The 22,307-nt window shown below is 33.5% G+C and overlaps 1 protein-coding gene across 1 annotated transcript in view; it reads left to right on the top strand.

The window, feature by feature from the left end:
• The first annotated feature begins 1,347 nt into the window (after positions 1-1,347).
• Positions 1,348-22,307, top strand: part of LOC118197983 (uncharacterized) — a 77,266-nt gene continuing 56,306 nt past the window's right edge. Inside the window, exon 1 of the mRNA XM_085807075.1 lies at positions 1,348-1,519. Within this exon, the coding sequence (XP_085663201.1) occupies positions 1,358-1,519 (162 nt within the window). The 5' untranslated portion in view covers positions 1,348-1,357. The remainder of the gene's footprint in view (positions 1,520-22,307) is intronic.

The raw sequence follows: 22,307 nt of genomic DNA, 5'->3' as shown, positions 1-22,307 counted from the left end.
GCTACAAGGCGATAACTCGCCAATCCAAATATTAAGGCTCCTATATAGAGGAGCCTTAGTGCGAAGGAAAAGTATATAGAAAGAGGGGCAATTTCGTATTTGAGGAGAGTAAAAAGGAACTTCGTACATTTTTTACGAGTTCAAAAGGCCAGAAAGAAAAGATGGGGCAAAATAAAATTTAAAATAAATGGCCCAAAAATAATAGAGGAGAAAAAAAAAAAAAAAGGGCCTATAGAAAGAAAAGGAAAAGAAGTAGAAAATATCCTAAAATACGATTGTGTCCATGAGTGTAGTTAAGGAGTTCATCTGAAAAAATTAGTGTCTTTAAGAAGCAAACTTTAGCTAAGTTAAAAAAAAAAAAAAAAAAAGGGGAATGAATTCCCACATGGTAATGTGTATGCCCTTATCTTGAGACCTAACTAGAAAAGACATATATCATCACAGAGATGTACATAATATTCTAACTAAAGTAACATTAAATATTACCGTTCCCAAAAAATTCATTTATATTTCAGAAAAACAGTTATTGACAAAATTATAAATCCATCATACACAGTGTGAGAGCATTTCAGCAAAAATAAATTATACAGTTTATTTTTCTTAAATATTAGTTAAATATAAAATTAATTTATTAATTTAACCGTTGAAATTTATTATAGTACAAGTTTAACAAATTCCGTCACTGTATTTTTATTTGCTCATAATTCTAAGTTTGAGACATGAAAAAAAAAAAAAAAAAAAAAATCGGGGATCTTTGTTACAAAAATCACAATCTATACTCATCGATGATCAAGAGATCCCCATTTTTCCCTCACAAGAAATTCCTAAGCACTAAAAGGTGGGGCCTCCGAAGGGTGTGAGTTGCTGATAAGAACGGACTACTGATAAGGAATGTGGCATCTCTACGGAATAGTTACGAAGAAAAGAACCACATGACCTGCTACTATTACCAACTATTGTATAGTGCTAGAATCTTATGAAAATAATAAATAAAGAAATTTAATGACACTCTAGTGATAGAGAAACAGATATTTTATAAATATTTTATAGAGAACAGAATGTTACTTATCTGAATATTCCGTGTCAGGGCCTCTTTTGGATTTCTCGTGTTCATAGTGAACAGCTAACAAAACACCTGTAGTTTCGAAGAAGCGAAGTTTCCTTTTTCAATTTGATGAATGAGATATTGCATAGGAAAGGTGCATTTAACTATTTTAGAGAGTTGAAAACATTTTTGAAACACTTGTTTAAAAATTTTCGGAGCTATGTTTAGACACTGCCTCCAGCTTTCGTGATCGCAGCGCCAGTCCCCCCAGATTTCCAATTATTGAAGTTTGGCAACATCATTGCGTTAAGCATGGCGGTTGTGTCAACAATTTTTAGCACAAATAACAACAAATGGACCAAGGCTTGTGTTATAATAGGTGGCTGTGCCGCTGTAGGCTTTTCAATGTATTCGGTTTACTGGTATTTTAAAAATAGGAATAAAATGATTGACGAGGGTTTTGAAGATATTTCCGTAAGTAATTGTTTGTATCTGTTATCGTTTTAGCGATTTGATTATTTATTTTTTAAATTTCTAGAAGTACGTAATTAATGTAGCAAATATAATGAAATGAGAATTAACTGATATGCTTATTCTTAAGACATTTAAATATGCCAGTGTGCTTAAATCAAAAGCAGAATGTTGGAGCCGAAAACTTTTTTATTATGTGGGAACTTAAGTCATGATTTTAGATAAGGAAATATTCATTTAAAGTAATTGTTAGAAATATTATTGAGGAATTCGGCATACGCATCTTCGTATACGAGAGAATGTAATAAAGTTTCTGCAAACATTTGCAAATTAAATATAATTCTGGTTCAGAGACTTTTTAATCCCACTAACAGAAGATTTCACCACAGTTCTAACAAGGGATCGTTCTAAACAACTTATAGAAATATGATTATGTGGGATTTCGTAATTTTTGGCGCAAAAATCCCCGCTACACAAAGCCAAAATAACAAGACAAAGAATTGCACAAACTGGGTATTCATGTACACATCAACCTATTTTCACTTAGAAAAACAGGTTAATCTTTACATTATGGTAACTTGGCGTTTTTTTGGCGAAAATTTGGCGACCAACTCTCCTACAGCAACCCTCTATTTTTTTTTCCCGCCGCCATTTTGTCTTCACGAAGTAAAGACATATTTCTTTTCTTTTTATCTACTGAACACTTCTTCCAACAATCTACTAGCCGAATTACACTTATGCTACAAATTTTATCTAACAAAACTGCTTAATCATGACAAATATTCACTGCAAAATTGGGAAAAAGTGCACAATACCATACTCCTTACGCGTTTTTCAAAATAACACATACACATAAACCATGTACACGCCGACTTATTTTTACTTAAAAAAACATCCCAGAATTGCACAAAATAGGCATTGCGCACACTCTTCACTATATCCATGTACACTGCTTTTTTCTCATAAATTAGAAAAATTTCACAAAAATACATGACAATTCTCTCAATCTTTAAACCCGGTAAAAAGAACATATATGAAATTACCCGATCGCGAAAACTTATTTACCCTTTCCAAATATGAACATTTCCACATATAAAATAAATAAAATATCCAAAAACTTTTACCTCTAAATCATCTATTACATTATACACGTCACCAACGAATTCATACCGCACGCATTACAAATACTTAGTATCAAAAATTTAAATTATTTCCATGCACGTTTACTTCAACTTAAACGTGTACCAAATTTCTACAAACATAAAATTCACAAAATAACTATCATTTAATTAAAATATCACTAAACCATGTACACGTCGACTTATTTTTACTTAAAAAAACATCCCAGAATTGCACAAAAATGGCATTGCGCACACTCTTCACTATATCCATGTACACTGCTTTTTTCTCATAAATTAGAAAAATTTCACGAAAATACATGACAATTTTCTGAATCTTTAAACCCGGTAAAAAGAACATATATGAAATTACCTGATCGCGAAAAAGTATTTACCCTTTCCAAATATGAACATTTCCACATATAAAATAAATAAAATATCCAAAAACTTTTACCTCTAAATCATCTATTACATTATGCACGTCACCAACGAATTCATACCGCAAGCATTACAAATACTTAGTATCAAATATTTAAATTATTTCCATGCACGTTTACTTCAACTTAAACGTCTACCAAATTCCTACAAACATAAAATTCACAATATAACTATCATTTAATTAAAATATCACTAAACCATGTACACGCCGACTTATTTTTACTTAAAAAAACATCCCAGAATTGCACAAAAATGGCATTGCGCACACTCTTCACTATATCCATGTACACTGCTTTTTTCTCATAAATTAGAAAAATTTCACGAAAATACATGACAATTTTCTCAATCTTTAAACCCGGTAAAAAGAACATATATGAAATTACCTGATCGCGAAAAAGTAATGAACATTTCCACATATAAAATAAATAAAATATCCAAAAACTTTTACCTCTAAATCATCTATTACATTATACACGACACCAACGAATTCATACCGCAACCATTACAGATACTTAGTGTCAGATATTTAAATTATTTCCATGCACGTTTACTTCAACTAAAACGTATACCAAATTCCTACAAACATAAAATTCACAAAATAACTATCATTTAATTAAAATATAATTAAATTCAAAAACACTACTTAAAATATAAATGAGCACATACATTAAATTAATACATACACAAATACCCATTTCGAATTCACTTTAGTTACGACCATGGGATCCAAAAATTCACGAACACTGTTTCACACAACACAGAATAAAGCCAAATACAAAATTTCCAGATTTTTCCCGATTTCCCCCCTTTTCCGATTAAAGAACCGTAATTCGTCCATTAATATCACATGACATATCCCATGATCTCTCATTTCCCTCACACAAAATAATGCATAATCGGAACTGAGTACTGCTCACATTATTACCAAAGTGCCAGGTAGTAACCTTTATCGCCTCCAAAATGTCGCCAAACTACCAGTTACCATATTGTAAAGATCAACTGAAAAACATCAGAGAATTGCACAAACTAGGCACTGCACACTCCCTTGGCTTTGTCCATGTACACATCGAAATGTATTCACGTAAAAAGTCAAAGGAGCAGCCAACAAAAAAATATATAATCTCAATGAACTACATTTTAAATCAAGCAATGAAATAACCAAAAAAGGTAATTCATCTTTGCGTTACACAAAGGAAATACCCACTTACCTTATTTACGAATTAACATCACGTCAAACAAAATTCCTTAACAGCATCCAAAAACTTCCTAAAATTATCTGAACTAGAATCTGTATATTGGCGTCGTGACATAAATTCACAAAAAAAGTGTAAAAAATATCCTCCGTAGCGCCGTTCGACCATACGCATTTCCTTCCTACAAACAGGACACTTGATAATGGCTACTAAGTAAACCTTCATTTACCCACCAGTCAAGTAATGCTCTTTCCCCCTTTCCTTCCAAATCGTACAGAAACTTCAAATTAATCTCACCGCATTCAGCCATTTTATCGCCTAAACCACAAAACAAGCAATATACGTCCTAACCAACACACATCACAACCCCTTACGAATTTACCGCAATCATGCAGCCGATTACACCATATTAGGGTTTCCATAACATTCAACTACTGAGGCTACCATAAATGAAACAATAACTTCGCGATAATACAGTCAAAAGTCTTTAATCCGTACTCGTAGGGACTTCGGCGATTCCAGATTATAGATCATCAGTTTAAATCTGGTAAGATGTCATGCAGAAATTATATAATTAAAATATGAAAATGTAATTTATGAAATAAAGAGCAATTATGATCTAAAGGGTATTAAACTTTACTAAAAAAAAGCTTAATATTTATTTGTTTACTTTATTAAACATATCTTTCAATGCGCGCATGCGTAAAGCATACATTACGCATAGTCAAAATTAGAAAATTGGACCGAAAACTATTTGATGTGTATTTGTGATATTTATAATGACGAGGAAATTAATTTAAATTATATCGGAGTACATCGAGATAAAACACTGCATTTAGTGAGGAATTATAAGCTGAATAAAATTTTAAAAAATCGATTGATCTTTGGATTATGGTAACTTGGCGATTTTATGGTGAAAATTTGGCGACCAACTCTGCTACAGCAACCCTCTATTTTTTTTTCGCCGCCATTTTGTCTTCACGATGTAAAGACATGTTTCGGTTGATCTTTACAATATGGTAACTGGTAGTTTGGCGACATTTTGGAGGCGATAAAGGTTACTACCTGGGACTTTGGTAATAATGTGAGCAGTACTCAGTTCCGATTACGCATTATTTTGTGTGAGGGAAATGAGAGATCATGGGATATGTCATGTGATATTAATGGACGAATTACGGTTCTTTAATCGGAAAAGGGGGGAAATCGGGAAAAAATCTGGAAGTTTTGTATTTGGCTTTATTCTGTGTTGTGTGAAACAGTGTTCGTGAATTTTTGGATCCCATGGCCGTAACTAAAGTGAATTCGAAATGGGTATTTATGTATGTATTAATTTAATGTATGTGCTCATTTATATTTTAAGTAGTGTTTTTGAATTTAATTATATTTTAATTAAATGATAGTTATTTTGTGAATTTTATGTTTGTAGGAATTTGGTATACGTTTTAGTTGAAGTAAACGTGCATGGAAATAATTTAAATATATGACACTAAGTATTTGTAATGGTTGCGGTATGAATTCGTTGGTGATGTGTATAATGTAATAGATGATTTAGAGGTAAAAGTTTTTGGATATTTTATTTATTTTATATGTGGAAATGTTCATATTTGGAAAGGGTAAATACTTTTTCGCGATCAGGTAATTTCATATATGTTCTTTTTACCGGATTTAAAGATTGAGAAAATTGTCATGTATTTTCGTGAAATTTTTCTAATTTATGAGAAAAAAGCAGTGTACATGGATATAGTGAAGAGTGTGCGCAATGCCATTTTTGTGCAATTCTGGGATGTTTTTTTAAGTAAAAATAAGTCGGCGTGTACATGGTTTAGTGATATTTTAATTAAATGATAGTTATTTTGTGAATTTTATGTTTGTAGGAATTTGGTACAGGTTTAAGTTGAAGTAAACGTGCATGGAAATAATTTAAATTTTTGATACTAAGTATTTGTAATGCTTGCGGTATGAATTCGTTGGTGACGTGTATAATGTAATAGATGATTTAAAGGTTTTTGGATATTTTATTTATTTTATATGTGGAAATGTACATATTTGGAAAGGGTAAATACTTTTTCGCGATCAGGTAATTTCATATGTGTTCTTTTTACCGGGTTTAAAGATTGAGAAAATTGTCATGTATTTTCGTGAACATTTTCTAATTTATGAGAAAAAAGCAGTGTACATGGATATAGTGAAGAGTGTGAGCAATGCCATTTTTGTGCAATTCTGGAATGTTTTTTTAAGTAAAAATAAGTCGGCGTGTACATGGTTTATGTGTATGTGTTATTTTGAAAAACGCGTAAGGAGTATGGTATTGTGCACTTTTTCCCAATTTTGCAATGAATATTTGTCATGATTAAGCAGTTTTGTTAGATAAAATTTCTAGCATAAGTGTAATTCGGCTAGTAGATTGTTGGAAGAAGTGTTCAGTAGATAAAAAGAAAAGAAACATGTCTTTACTTCATGAAGACAAAATGGCGGCGGGAAAAAAAAATAGAGGGTTGCTGTAGGAGAGTTGGTCGCCAAATTTTCGCCAAAAAAACGTAAATTTACCATAATGTAAAGATCAACCCATGTTTCTTTTCTTTTTATTTACTGAACACTTTTCCAACAATCTACTAGCCAAATTACAGTTATGCTAGAAATTTTATGTAACAAAACTGCTTAATCGTGACAAATATTAACTGCAAAATTGGGAAAAAGAGCACAATCGCAAACTCCTTGTGCGTTTTTCAGAATAGCACATACACATAAACCATTTACACGTTGACTTATTTTTACTTAAAAAAACATCCCAGAATTGCACAAAAATGGCATTACACACACTCTTAACTTTATCCATCTACACTGCTATTTTCTCATAAATTACAAAAACTTGCACGAAAATGCAAAAACATTCTGTGATTCTTTAAACTCGGTAAAAAGCACATATATGAAATTACCTGATCGCGAAAAAGTATATACCCTTTCCAAGGATGAACATTTCCACGTGTAAAATAAATAAAATATCCAAAAACTTTTACCTCTAAATTATCTATTATATTATAAACGTAACCAACGAGTTCATACCGCAAACATTACAAATAGTTACAAATACTTAGTGCCAAATATTTAAATTATTTCCATGCACGTTTACTTTAACTGAAACGTATACCAAATTCCTACAAACATAAAATACACAAAATAACTATCACTTAATTAAAATATAATTAAATTCAAAAACACTACTTAAAATATAAATAAGCAAATACATTAAATTAATAAAAATTAGCTTACAATCCTAATTACTTTAAACTAAATCATTGCTAATAACAATTTTCCAATAATACCATATTACTTTATTTACTCCTTACATTTAGAACAATGCATAAAAATAATATCCTCAAATAATTAAAAATACTAACTTACCTAATCTTCTTGATTACGTGGCTGATAAACTTTTCTTATTTCCTCCTCTAAATAAAAAGCAAGTGTATTGGCGCCTGTTTCAGGATCTTTAAAATCATACTTATAGTTCACAGCAAGGTACCAGGTAAAATAAATAACTTAATAAAACATCTTTACTTCTATCTCGCACAACCTTAAAAAAACACTTATTACTACCCCTTTCAATCCCACTAAATACCCATTTCGAATTCACTTTAGTTAGGGCCATGGGATCCAAAAATACTAACACTGTTTCACACAACATAGAATAAAGCTAAATACAAAATTTCCAGATTTTCCCCCTTTTCCGATTAAAGAACTGTAATTCGTTCATTAATGTCACATGACATCTCATGATCTCTCATGCGTAATCGGAACTGAGTACTTCTCACATTATTACCAAAGTCCTAGGTAGTAACCTTTATTGCCTCCAAAATGTCGCCAAACTACCAGTTACCATATTTCAAAGATCAGCCAAAAAATCTGCCCTGAAGATGAGGATAGTGCTGACAGATCAACTTCCAGATAATTGCACGCCGCGACGTTCACCCCCCCCCACCCCCCGCAGAGCAGCGTGAAATTGATAAACAGATTTTGGAATGGTTAGAGAAACAAATCGCATCTCTGTCACTTTCTTCATGCCTTTATCCATTTTTTGCAGCAATTCCACTTTTTATTTGATGGACATCGAAACATGCTTTCACTTTGTAGATCCTTTGGCAGCTCCAGAATCAGAAATTCTTTTTTTGACATAATCGAAAGTTCAAGTTTACTTTTATAAAATTGCTCTAACAGTCTGCAAAAAATAATAAGCCGGATTCAATTAGAAGATTAAGGAACAACGCAATTTGCAACATTAACTGAAATAGATAATTTTAGCTTAGCTTATACCGTCCGTAATACATTAAACACGCATGCGTAAACGTATTATGCGCATGTGTAGACGCATAATGCGCTTACGCATGCGCAGAAGGTTTGTAGCTTTGAGGTCCGGATTGAAGACTTTTGACTGTACGAGGGATACTCTTCTCTGTACTCTGTGTTATGTTCTATAATTTACTTGTGACCTTTCAGATTAAAAAATTAAAAAATATTGATGTAATTATCTTTAATCTCCCCCCCTCCCACAATGAAAATTTTCAATGGTTGCTGATAAAATGATGAAATTGTTATAAAAGGTGTTGTACAACAAGTACTCTAACACGCTGGTTATCATAAATTAAGGAAAAATCACAAAAATAGCGATGACTCCCTCAAAAACAGCGAAACCGTATAAAATTTGAATAAGTTTCCAAGTAAAAGTAGCTGAGTAAACCTTCAATATGCAAATTAGTGGCACTGCACTCGGAATATGTCATCTGCGGGGAGCATTAAAATCCTTGTTTGAGAGCAAGCCGACATATTTCACTAAGTGACATCAGAAATCTGAGATAGCCAATTCGTTACAAAGACCTCCAGGCTTCGTTTGTCTGCAGAACTACGATGGAGAGCCATTGGGAGAATAGAGGCAGGACAAAGGCAAACAAAAGTGGCCAGATGACTAAATGTGAGTCCTTCTGTGGTTCATAGACTTTGGAGGCAATTTCAGACCACAGATTCGGCATCTAGGAGGTTCAGCCAAGGACGGCCAACTATTACGACGGGCACCGATGACCGATACTTGACATTATGTGCACGTAGGAATAGAACCGCTACTCTGACTCTTCTTAGATCCTCCCTTGCTGCAGCCCCCGGAAGGCTGGTATGAACGTTAACTGTGAGTAGAAGGCTTCATGAAGGTGGTCTGTATGCGAGGCGACTAGCCATTTGCGTGCAGCTCATGTCACGCCATAGGAGGGACCGTTTGCAGTGGGCATGACAATATATCTACTGGACGCGTGATCAATGGAGGACTGTTCTCTTTACGGATAAGTCCAGGTTTAGTCTAGAAAGCGATAGTAAGTGTTATTTGATATGGAGAGAACCTGGAACTCGTTATCATCCGTAAAACATCCGTGAAAGATATGCAGATGGAAAGAGGCAGTGTCTGTGGTTGGGATGGCATCTCTTTGGATGGACGCACAGACCTCCATGTCTTTCCAAGGGGAACCGTGAATGTGAATGCACAGGTTTATAGAGATGACATCCTTGATGTTTATGTGCGCCCATATGTCTGAGCAATAGGTGATGCTTTCCTGTTACAGGACGACAACGCAAGACACCACAAGGCTTACGTTGTAGATGATTATCTTCAACACGAAACAATTATGCGCATGGAGTGGCCAGCTCGATCCCCGGACTTGAATCATATCGAGCACGTTTGGGATGCTTTAGGGAGATGACTAGTTGCTCTCAATCCGCCCCCTCAGACCCTTGCCGTGCTTGCAACTGCTTTGCAAGAGCAATGGCTCTCGCTTCCTATAGAACTGATAGACCGCATAATTGAAAGCATTACACATCGCTGCATGTGCTGTATTGCTTCTAGAGGCGATCAGATTCCATTTTGGAGGTACTTTTCCTATACCAAACTGACATCTTCGATTTATCCATTTTATACTTGTCCTAATTTCGGCTAATCTTTGGAATATGGTAACAGGTAGTTTGGCGACATTTTAGTAAGGCGATAAAGGTTACTAGCTAGGACTTTAGCAATAATCTGAGAAGTACACTATTAGAATCGCAAACTGTTTTGTCTCAGAGAAATGAGAGATCATGATACATGTAATGTGACATTTTTCGGAAAATTCCAATCGGGATTTTAGCTAATAAGCACTTAGAAACAATTTCGCTACTAAAGTGCAGAATCGCACACTTATTTGTTTGGCGCTTTTTACAAGTGTAAGAAGAATTGGATTTTTTGTCAATTTTCTTTGACTTTTTAAGTGAAAATAGGTCGATGTGTACATGGATAAAGTCAAGAGTGTGCGCAATGCCATTTTTGTGCAATTCTGGGATGTTTTTTTAAATGAAAAATAAGTCGACGTGTATATGCAATTCTTAAAAACGCGGCGAACAGTGGGCGATTCTACACTTTCTCCCAATTTCGCACCTAATCTTCATCATGATTAAGCACTTTTTTCCATAAAAGTTCGTACTTCGGCTAGCAGATTGTTGGAAAAAAAAAAGCCTTTAATTCGTGAAAACAAAATGGCGTCAAAAAAAAAAAAAAAAAAAAAACCAGCAGGTTGCTGTAGCAGGGTTGGTTGCCAAAGTTTCGCCAAAAAATCGCCAAGTTACCATAATCCGAAGATTCACCCTAATTTCTATACTACAATATTTGACTGGTAATTTTTTTTTTGTTATTTAATACCTTTCTATGTGTTGTATATTGTGGGTAAGTTTCATTAACTTCTACATGTAACTTCTTCAGTAATCGTGATTTTTGTGATTTTTCCTTAACCCTCTGAGCGGCCAGGATTTTTGCTAAGAAAGCACATATTTTCTAAAACTACTATGAGAACAAATTATTTTTTTGATTTTAATGTAAAAACTCTGCTGGTATTTCATACCTAGATTTGCTTTCTTTTGATATATTGCCTTAATTTCTTTCACATATTTTAATATGCACGTATATATACGTTCTTAGAGATATCACAAATAATATTGTAGGCTGTATATGTACAGGTTTGCCGCTTAGAGGATTAATTTATGATAACCAGTGTATATAAAGTAGACTGGATACCTTTTGCAGCATATCTACTCTGACGATGATGGGATGGCCAGGATTCTTACTCCTGTTACATTATTGTATATTTTTCATTAGATAAGATTTTGCTTAGAAACTTTTTGTTATATATGTGTTTATAGAAGCCCCTGAATGAATATTTGGAGTTTAATTTTAAGTGTTAAACCTCCTCTACTAATATCACCTGTAAACAGAACCTTTTTGGCTAATCTTTGGAATATGGTAACAGGTAGTTTGGCGACATTGTGGTAAGGCGATAAAGGTTACTAGCTAGGTCTTTAGCAGTGTACATGGATAAATTCGAGTGTGCGCAATGCCGTTTTTGTGCAATTCTGGGATGTTTTTTTAAGTGAAAATAGATCGACGTGTACATGTATACCGTGTATGTGCAATTCTTAAAAACGCGGCAAGCAGTTTGCGATTCTGCACTTTCTCCCAATTTCGCACCTAATCTTCGTCATGATTAAGCACTTTAGTTCCATAAAAGTTCTAGCATAAGCGTAATTTGGCTAGCAGATTGTTGAAAAAAAATTTTGAGTTAAAAAAAAAAAAAAAAAAAAAAGCCTTTACTTCGTGAAAACAAAATGGCGTCCAAACAAAAACTAGCAGGTTTGGTTGCCAAATTTTCGCCAAAAAATCACCAAGTTACCATAATCCAAAGATTGAGCCTTTTTTTGAAGATTAGATATTGTTTATAGTTGAAAAAAATACTTTCTACTGGAGCTGATACATTTAGGGGTGAAATACTTAACTGAGCAGACAGACAGTCATGCTCTTTTCAAATTCCCTCACATTTTTCAGGACTGGACAGCCTTGAACATAAATAAAAATTGTGGGCTGTCTGGGATAAGCCCAGATATTGGAATATTTTTGTTTCCTCTTTTGTTCTATAATTTACTATCACAACAACCTAAGGTTGAAGTTTATTCTACGGTACCACTTGGTGAATCATCTATTTTCCGACGCCAAGATTAATGCCAGGAAGGATCGACATTAATTTTAAAACCACCTTCTGCCCACTACACAAAATCAAAACAAGAAGTCCATGACTTACACATACTCGGTGTCCATGTACACACTGACCTATTTTAAATTAAAAAGAATCAGAGAATTGCACAAATTAGGCATTGCACACTGCCTTAACTTTGTCCATGTACACATCAATTAATTTTCATTTAAACAAAATCGGGAAGCTAAAACAAAGTTAAAACTATCATATTAAGAAAAATTTTGCTACTATCTTCACACATAGAGATAAACAAATAACCAAAAATACCCAAACAGAGAGTAATAAATAATCAAAAATACATTTTCCCAAAATAAAAACATTAAACAACAAATCTTTTAGCAAAAATTAAATTGCAATGAATTGGAAGTTGATCTGTCAGCACTATCCTTATCTTCAGGGCAGATGTTTTTATTTTATTTGGCTTATAATTCCTTAATAAATGTAGTATTTCATCTCGTTGTACTCCGTCTTTGATATGATTTAAATCATATCCCTCGTTATAATTCGCTTCCGATAGTGAAGAAAGTGACACAGAGGTTATTGAAAACAAAAAAATTTCGATTGACAAATTATTCGGTACTCTCGACACAGTAATTATAGGACTTGAACCGCGAAACTTTGTAACTGAAGAAGAAATTATGTCTGTTTATAGAATTAAAGAGAAAGTATTATCACATAAAACGAAGCAACTTAAACAACTTACATTGAAAGAAATGTTTAATAAAGTAAACAAATATCAAGCTTTTTTTTTTTTTTTTTTTGTAAATTTTGATACCTTTTAGATCATAATTGTTCTTTATTTCATAAACTACGGTTTCATATTTTTAATTTTATAATTTCTGCATGCCATCTTACCAGATTTAAACTGATGATCTATAATCCAGAAAAATCGATAATCCGGAATCGCCGAAGTCCCGACGTATCTGGATTAACAACTTTTGACTGTATTACTCAATTTTCAACAAATCTTCGCTTTGTCGAGAGAAGGAAGCGTTGTTGTGCATGCTCTTTCCAGAATTAATAATACCATCTCCAACTGATTGCGCAACCATTTCAGAATTTCAAGATGATGAAGAATTAATAATTTTTAAAAACAACCCAAGGCTGAGAATGGTTTAGATTCCCTTTCCAGGCACTGACAAATTGTTTTATTGTGATGTTTCCTCCAACAACCGCCCATTCATCCCCTTAAACTTTCGCCGACAGACGTTTTCTTCTATTCAGACACTATGTCATATAGGGATTAGAAGCACAAGAAAATTAATCACAAAAAGATTCATATGGCGAAGTATCTATAAAGATTGTCAGTTATGGTGTAGGGAATGCATGGAATGCAAACGATCTAAGGTTCAAAGACATACAAAGTCACCTCTTATAGACTTCAAGGTTCCACCTGAACATTTTCAACACATTCACATTGATATTGTTGGACTCTTGTCTTCATGTCGAGGTTTCAGATACTTACTAACAATGATTGATTGTTTTTCAAAATGGGCTGCAGCCCGGTGGATCAATCGGCAGAAACAGTTGCAAAGTGGATGATCTCAACCCATATTTCTAATTTAGAATACCAGAGCATATTACATCTGATCAAGGGCATCAGTTTGAAAGTGAACTCTTCTCATCTTTGAGCAACTACTTCGGTTTTTCAAAAATCCAGAAGTGCAGCATACAATCTACAATTGAATGGATTGATTGAGTGACAACACAGGATTATAAAGGCAAGCTTGAAATGTTATTTACAACAAAGCAAATCTTAGGTAGACACTTTAACTTTGGTTCTTCTTGGATTACGCTCTGCACTGAGAGAAGATACAGGATACAACTGAGCTTCTTTACGGAAGTTCCCTCTATTTACCTGGAGAATTCGTCACTACAATCCCTAATGTCACACACGTACAGTTCATGTAAAGGCTACAAAGTATTATCCGGAACATGAAACTTTCTGCAATGACTACCCATGGCATTGCATCTGTATTCGTTTCAAAACACCTTTTGAATTTCTCACATGTTTTCGTCTACAATAACGTGGCCACTTCATCTTTGCAGCCAGTTTATCTTGGGCCTTATGTTGTCAAACACTGAGCACGAAAGTATTTTGACATTGAAATTAAGGGAACTGTCAAAAGAATTTCAATTGATAGACTGAAACCATGTTTACAATGATGAGCATCCTCTTGAAAGCCGCAGGTACATGGATTATCCATATCCACACACATAGTTCCATCAGGGGGCACATAAAGAACTTCAGGGCAAAATTTCGCCATTGGTCAATCACAGCCGAAGAACCGTCGGATTTCCACCCAATTTTAAAAGGATTATGTCTCCTAATCATTTTTACTGAAAAGGGAGTTGTGTAGCATCCTCTCTGTTTCCTCTTCATCTTACCTTTAATTTCTGTGCATTTTAATTTTCGTAAGATGGCAACATAGGATTGCTGCTCACAAATTTTCTTTCATGTGAATTATGTTTTTTACTTGTTGCATTTTATTAATCATATTAAATTTAATTCAATCTGTGTTATTTTAATCTACTATAGATATTTGTAAATTTTTATATGAAGATTCAAAGAATGTTTAATCAATTAGTATTTATATTTAGTTTACTTCCAATTAAAGGTATTAAGTGTATCCACATGAGTAAAATGTACATTAATTATTAATTTTATTTTCATCATTTTTAAACATGCTTTGACAAATAAAAGTTTTCCATCACTTCTGGAGATTTTCTCACTATAAAAGTGTAAGAAAATTTAAAAACGAAATTATCCAAAGAAAATTAAATTTAGAATAATCATTTAAATATAAATATTATACAGTACAAAGTCTGTAATCCAGACTCATTGGGACTTTGGCGATTCCGGATTAGGGGTTTTTCTGGATTATAGATCATCAATTTAAATCTGGTAAGATGGCATGCAGAAACTGTACAGTTAAAAATATAAAAACCGTAATTTATGAAATAAAGAGCAATTATGATCTAAAGGGTATTAAATTTTACAAAAAAAAAGCTTAATATTTATTTACTTTATTAAACATTTCTTTCAATGCGCGCATGCATAAAGCATACATTACGCGCGCGCGTAATGTATACACATTCTTTACGCTCATGTGTAAAGTTTGTGGCTTTGAGGTCCGGATTATATATCATTTCGGATAATGGACATCCAGATTACAGACTTTGTATTGTGTTTTACTTCATGATTGTATTACAAATAGTTCATTAACCTGAACCATGCATTATAAAGTGAATTAAGGTCAGTTTAGAGTTCCTTTGAAATGGTGTCTCTGTGCAGTGTGGAAACCTTTTTTTTTTTTTCCAATTTTCTGCCCAAAATCTCCCGGGCTTTAAGATTTCAGTGTTGGTATCTATGTAAACGACATAATAGAACACAGTTTTTGTTATTTTTGTGAGCTTATTTAATGCTCTTGAATATATTTTGAGCTTTAAAAAATAAAAAGTTAAACTCTTTTTTGTAATAAAACTCTATTCTGTAGTAAATATATCACATCAGTCTTAACTCTGCAATGTTAAGATTGATGTGATATATTTACTACAGCAATGAGTTAAGATTGAAGCAACAAATTTGAAATTCTAAATTCTTGTCATCTTGTTTATTTGTAGTAATGTAATTTCAATGTTAAGTCTCAAAATCATGCCACTTCTGATTTCTATTATCTTCTTGTATACTTCAATACTTAATTTAGTCATTTATAAGACAACAAGCATTTATTAGAAGATAAAACGTATTTGTAACTTATTATGTGTAATATGTAACGTATACTTGAATGTATATCTCATAACCATCTTTTTTTAATTGCACTTACATGTGTGTAATTTTAAGAATGAAAATAGAATAGCTGTAACTATTGCAATTTCTCAGTAGGCATTCTATCTTATTACAATAAATATTTTAAATCATACTGTTGTGACTCCTATAAGTTTAGCATTTCCTGTTTCTTATTATTTAATAGTTTGTTTGGTAATTTTGTCTGATGAATGATTCTGGCAATCAGCTTTGTTTTTTAATGTTGTGATTGAAAAATTCCCATTCTAAGTAAGCAGCAGTTAAGTATCACTAAAAATACTAAATTTGTTTCATCATTAAGATGTAGGAATAATTTGATCGTTAAACTAAACTCTACATGTAAAAAGTCACATTTACCTGTATGTGTTTGTAAAGTGAAATAAATCTGATATTAAACAAAGTTCTATTAAAAAAATAATTCTGATTGAACTTGAAAATAAACAATGAGACGTATTTTCCATGCCAGAGCGTGATCGGCTCTTAAGCAATAACGCCAATTACGCGCCAGTGCATGATCAACAGCGAATATGTTAAATACAAAAGTTGTAAAAAATTTTCCTGTGTTAGATCTATTGACAGTAAAGTACACTACTTATTTAAGTTCAAACATCATCTCCTTCATAATAATCACCTTGTGCCGAAATGTGCCAATCTCAGTGTTCCTATCACTGCTAGAATGTAGATTTGAAGCAGTTTATGGAATTTGCAATTTATGCTGTAGATTTTGTGACTAAATTCACAAAGCTTGTGACCAGAGGTTGTGCAGATTTTAGGATTTTGTGGATTTCAGGATCACATCCCACAAGAATTGTGGGCAGATGCTGTGACTACTGCCTGTTATTTGCACAACAAGTGTCCATCAAAACCTGAAGGAAACGTACCTGAAGATTTCTGGACCAAGAAGCCTGTGCAAATCAGTCACCTGAGAATATTTGGCTGTCGAGCTTTTGCTCAAATTGGTAAAACGCTACAGAAAGGAAAGCTAGGGAAGCATGCTCAAGAATGTGCCTTTATGGGATACCCGAAGGTATGAAAGGATACAAACTATGGAATACAGAAAAAGATAAGTTATTAGTGAGCAGAAATGTTAAATTTGATGAGACTGTTTTTCTATTGAGGAAGAGCCAGACAGCTACTCAAGCAAAAAAGGAAAATGAAGTGACCTTCAACTTAAATCATGAGTACAACTCTGACAGTGAAGTAAATGTTGTTCCATTAGAAGTACCCATCAGTTGCACCACCACAGGAGTCAAAGATGTTGAAACCCCATTAAATGACACAGCAGAAGAAATTGAAGACACAGAATCAGCATTCCTGGAAGACTCTATTGGAATCAGAAAAGCACTAGAAAAAGGACACCTAAGACTTACTATGGAGATCTAATGTTATATAAAGCTGTTTGTGAAGAACAACCTGCCATCAAAATCTGTAAGAACCCAACAAGTTTAAAAGAAATAATGACTTCACCAAATGCAGAGATGTGGAAAGAAGCCATGAAGGAAGAATTGTCTAATTTGTACGAAAATCAGACATGGGAATTGGTTCAAAAGCCAGCTGGCATCAAACCCATAGGAGCACAAGTGAGTATTCAAAGAAAAACAAAATGCAGAAGGAGAAATAATCAAATTTAAAGCTCGATTAGTAGCTAAAGGCTACTCACAAGTCCCTGGTAGAGATTTTCAGAGACTTTCTTCCCTTTTGTAAAGATATAAGAACCCTTCTAGTCCTTGCTGTTGAGTTACAAAGGGAAAGTAATCAAATGGACATCATTGCTGCCTATCTAAATGGCTTACTCAGGGAAGACATATACGTGGCATAACCTGAAGGATTTCAAGAGCAAGGTAAAGAGCATCTAGTGTGCCATTTAAAGAAAAGCTTGTATAGCTTAAAGCAATCAGGAAGACAATGGAATGAATGCTTTGATACTTTCTTGAAGAATTGTAGACTGTCACGCTCCAAATGTGATCCATGCATTTATTATCATCCGAACAAATCATTATATCTTGGTATCTATGTAGATGACATGTTGGTTGTTGGAACCCTAAAGGAAATAACCTCATTTAAGCATAAAGTTGTGCAAAGATTGAAAGCAAATGAAATACTATCTATGAGGAGGATCCAGAAGCATACTAATGGCACCTTATCATTAGATCAAACAGCTTACATAGAAGAATTTCTGGAAGGGTTCAAATTAGAATCAGTCAGGGGAGCATCAACACCCATGGATCCCACTGTAAAACACCAAAAGCTAGATGACGAAGAGTGAAGAAGTATAAAAGCAGAAAGTGACCAAATTCCATATAGACAAGCCATAGGTAGCCTATTATACCTTGCTTGTGGAACGCATCCTGATATTGCATTTAGTGCAACCTATATGAGCCAGTTTAATAAGAGGCCATCTGAATTTCACTGGAGGAGTGTTAAACATCTTTTCCACTATCTTAAATAGACCGAACATCTATCCCTTGCATTCAGAAAGACAGGAAGAGCCTTTGAAACATTCTCTAATGCTGACGAGGTTGACAGAAAGTACTTCAGTGCATATGTTCTGATCTTAGGTGCTGCTGCAATATCTTGGTGCAGTAAGAAGCAGTCTACTGTTGCCTTATCATCGGCTGAAGCCGAATATGTTGCTGCTGGCCTTGCTACAAAGGAAGTTTTATGGATGAAGGGACTGTTGAAGGAACTGGGGATGCTGAAGTTTATCCAATCACCCTCAGTTAGACAACCAAGCAGCTATATTCATCACACAAAACCAAACTACATATGAACGCAGTAAGCACATGGACATCAAGCATCACTTCATACGTGACTATATTGAACAAGGTGTGAATAAATTGGAATAGGTAAATTCCAAGGAAAACATAGCTGATCTTCTAACTAAAAACATTTCAAGGACAGTGTTAACCAACTTGAGAAAATATTAAGGTTTTTCACAAATAGCCCTCTCATGTGTAATATAAAAGGTGCCTGTGTATGCTCACAACACTTGTAAATTTCTTTTACCAATTTTTTGTATTGTTGAGTTATGAAGAGTTACTGTAAGTTCCCTTTTTTTTTTTTAATTTTTGCATTTTTGAAGGTTGTGTTTAATCAGTTTTTTTATGCATACTTTGGCAAGGAGGAGTGTTAGAAATAAACTTAATTTTGTTTTTATGATGTTGTATCTGCCAAAGCAATGCTATATTTATAAACACTATGTTCCTTAATATTCATGTGTAGCTTTTTTTGTTTTTTGCTGAATGGCAACAGTTAGTCAAGTAAATAAACATGTAATGTACATTTGTAGTTTGCTTATTTCTTTCTACTATATTTCAAAACTATATCTGCCATTTAAGTGATTTCTGTCATGGATAACTCATTATTTTTATGGTAAAGACCATTACCGCTCCAAGAGAGTATTTTTATGTTGCACCTGTTGCTGAAATTTTAATAATTTCGGTAATAATGCTGAAATTATTGGTGAGTACGTAGGTGTGGGCCTTAAACTTTGTTTCTTCTACTATTTTACGAATGAGTCAATGTGAGACTGAGTGTGCAGTTGTAGTTTGCATATTTCTTTCTACTATATCTGCCATTTAAGTGATTTCTATCACTTCCTATGTCATGAAGTAGAGGGTGAAGAACATCGTTTTTAGCGGAAAATGCATTTGCAAGTAGTGTTAAACGAAAAGAATTGAATGCATTAGTTCAACTAGATGAACCTACTGCTGCTACTTTAATTTCGAACATATCTGCAAGAAAAGTTAGTTGTGTATTCTACAACCATCCTGTTGGAAGTCTGGATTGTCAAAAATTATCAACAATGAATTACAATGACAGAAAATCCGAAGTTATGCGACAGAAATTTTGCCTTAAGCCTGGTCATATGGCAAAAAAGTGTCACAGTAGTGTGAAATGTTTGAATTGTTCTCGGAGGCATTACACGTTACTTTGCCCAGATTTATGTAAAGATATTAATTACTCATCAAAGGACAAGATAGCAGAGGAAAAGCAAAATTCTACATAGACTATCGACATATCTTCCTTCAGAACATGAAATATGTTTGAAAACAATCATGATCAGATTACGGCACAGGGGCAAGAAAATCTGTGTTCAAGTGTTAACTGAAGATGGATCTCATCATTCCTATATTGAGAAGAGCTTAGCTGCTGAGTTAAATGTTCCTCCTTCTAGAAAAGAAGTGTTATCTCAAAGACTGTTTGGTGGAAGAATTTCTCCAGCTGATGAGCATAATAGGTATGCAGTGTAACTATTGAAAGTTTAGATCGAAGGTATTCTACTTCAATGTCTCTGTTTGATCAACAGAAAATTTATTCAACGCTACCCAGAATACGTGATGAAACATTGCTTGTTGATCTTGCTTTTCGAGGGATAAAACTGACAGATGTTGGAAGAGATACACTGCCTGCAAAGATTCTTCTATCTATTTCATCTGTAGAGACTTTACTAGGTTGGACAATTTTATTGGACAATTGGGGGACTAGGGAAGAAGAAGCAAGTGGTTAATGTGGTCACGTTAAATCTTCAAAATTTTGAATTGCTGAAGGTATGGGATTTAGAAGTTTTAGGGATTAGAGATCCTGTATAAAGAAAACTTAAGATCCTTTTTGAAGAAGAAACTTTGATCGATTTCAAGAAAACCTTAAGGGTATATGAAAATGGACATTATGATGTAGCTTTGCTGTGGGTAGCTAGCGAGGCATCCTACTCTTAATGATAAGTACAATATAGCTGAATCGTGACTTTGCATGGTAACATAACGTTTGTTAAACAAAAATAACTTCGAAGCCTCTGATGCTGTATTCCAACAGTGGAAATTAAAAGACATCATAGAAAATGTTCTAATGGAGCAGCTGTTTAAACTTGGTCATTATCTCCCTCATAGGCCTGTTATCAAGCCATCCAGCAGTAAATACTATGAAGGTTCGCCCAGTATTTGACGCTTTTTTCAAGCGGCCTGGATGCACTTCTTTAAACAATTGTTTGTGTGGTTGACTGAGTCTGATATATCAGATAGTTCCCATGCCGGGAATTGAACGCGGGCTGCCTGAGTGAAACGCTTGGGCTTTGTGATAACGAGATTCAGGAAGATGTAAAGGTAACTCAAAGCGGTCATCGAGTAGTGCCTGTAAAACATCTAGACCTATGAACTGCTATTTACTTTTTCCTTAGGGACTTTGATCATTGAAATGTCATTTGTGTGTTTATTGTTCTTCAATGTTATATTCATACGTTTATTCAATTTCACACCAAGCGTTAAAATTTCTGACTATTATGTATATATATGTTACAGTAAAAATGATAAATCAGTGATTATATAAAATTATCGATGATTATACATAATCACCACTGAATTTGGTAAATATGATAAATTATTTCAAATTTATCAAATTTACCGGTTACTTTATAAAATCCCCAACTCGTAATGGGGAAGGTAATAATTTCGGATTATTTTGTTGAAACAAACCAAACCCATATTCTATGATGGAAAAATCATTTATTTGCATTTACATGTAAGTTTACTTCTTTAGACTGTTTTAGAATTACAAAGATTGCCAGATTTTTTACATTTGCACTTATCATCATAATCACCACTAAATTTGGGAAATATCCAACTCATAATGGTAAATATGATAAATATCATGACTTATTGGGTCAGTAGAATAGAGTGCAGGTTTTTCTTTGAGTAGTTACTACTCAGAAAGATATTTTTTGGTTGGACAATATGGTGTTAAGAGACCACGAATTACAATATTTTATATTTTAAAATTAAAAAGTCAATAAATTGTTATTTTAGGTCACATACATTTATTTAGCCTGAACGAAATTTGAATAAGGGCCTGACGGGTGTTGTGAAATGGAAAAAAAAAAAAAAAAAAAATATGCAATTTACATGAGCTTGTACAAAACAGTTGCACATTAAAAAAATAAAATAAAAATAAAAAAAAAACTGCAGTTACATATAAAAAACAAACTAAGCTCATATTCTAGAGGAAAAAAAAACATTTTTTTTCAAATAACATTAAATGCTATTACTAAATATTTTAAGTTTACTTATTTCAACATGTTAGACTATTATGACATTTAGAATTACAAAGTTTGCCAGATTTTTTTACATTTGCACTTATCAGACTCGC

This window comes from Stegodyphus dumicola, chromosome X1, assembly GCF_044657685.1.
Source record: "Stegodyphus dumicola isolate Sdum_Otavi_A_Nest chromosome X1, ASM4465768v1".
NCBI lineage: Eukaryota > Metazoa > Arthropoda > Arachnida > Araneae > Eresidae > Stegodyphus > Stegodyphus dumicola.
The sequence above is the reverse complement of the archived record's forward strand: the minus strand, read 5'-3'. Positions and strand labels throughout refer to the sequence as shown.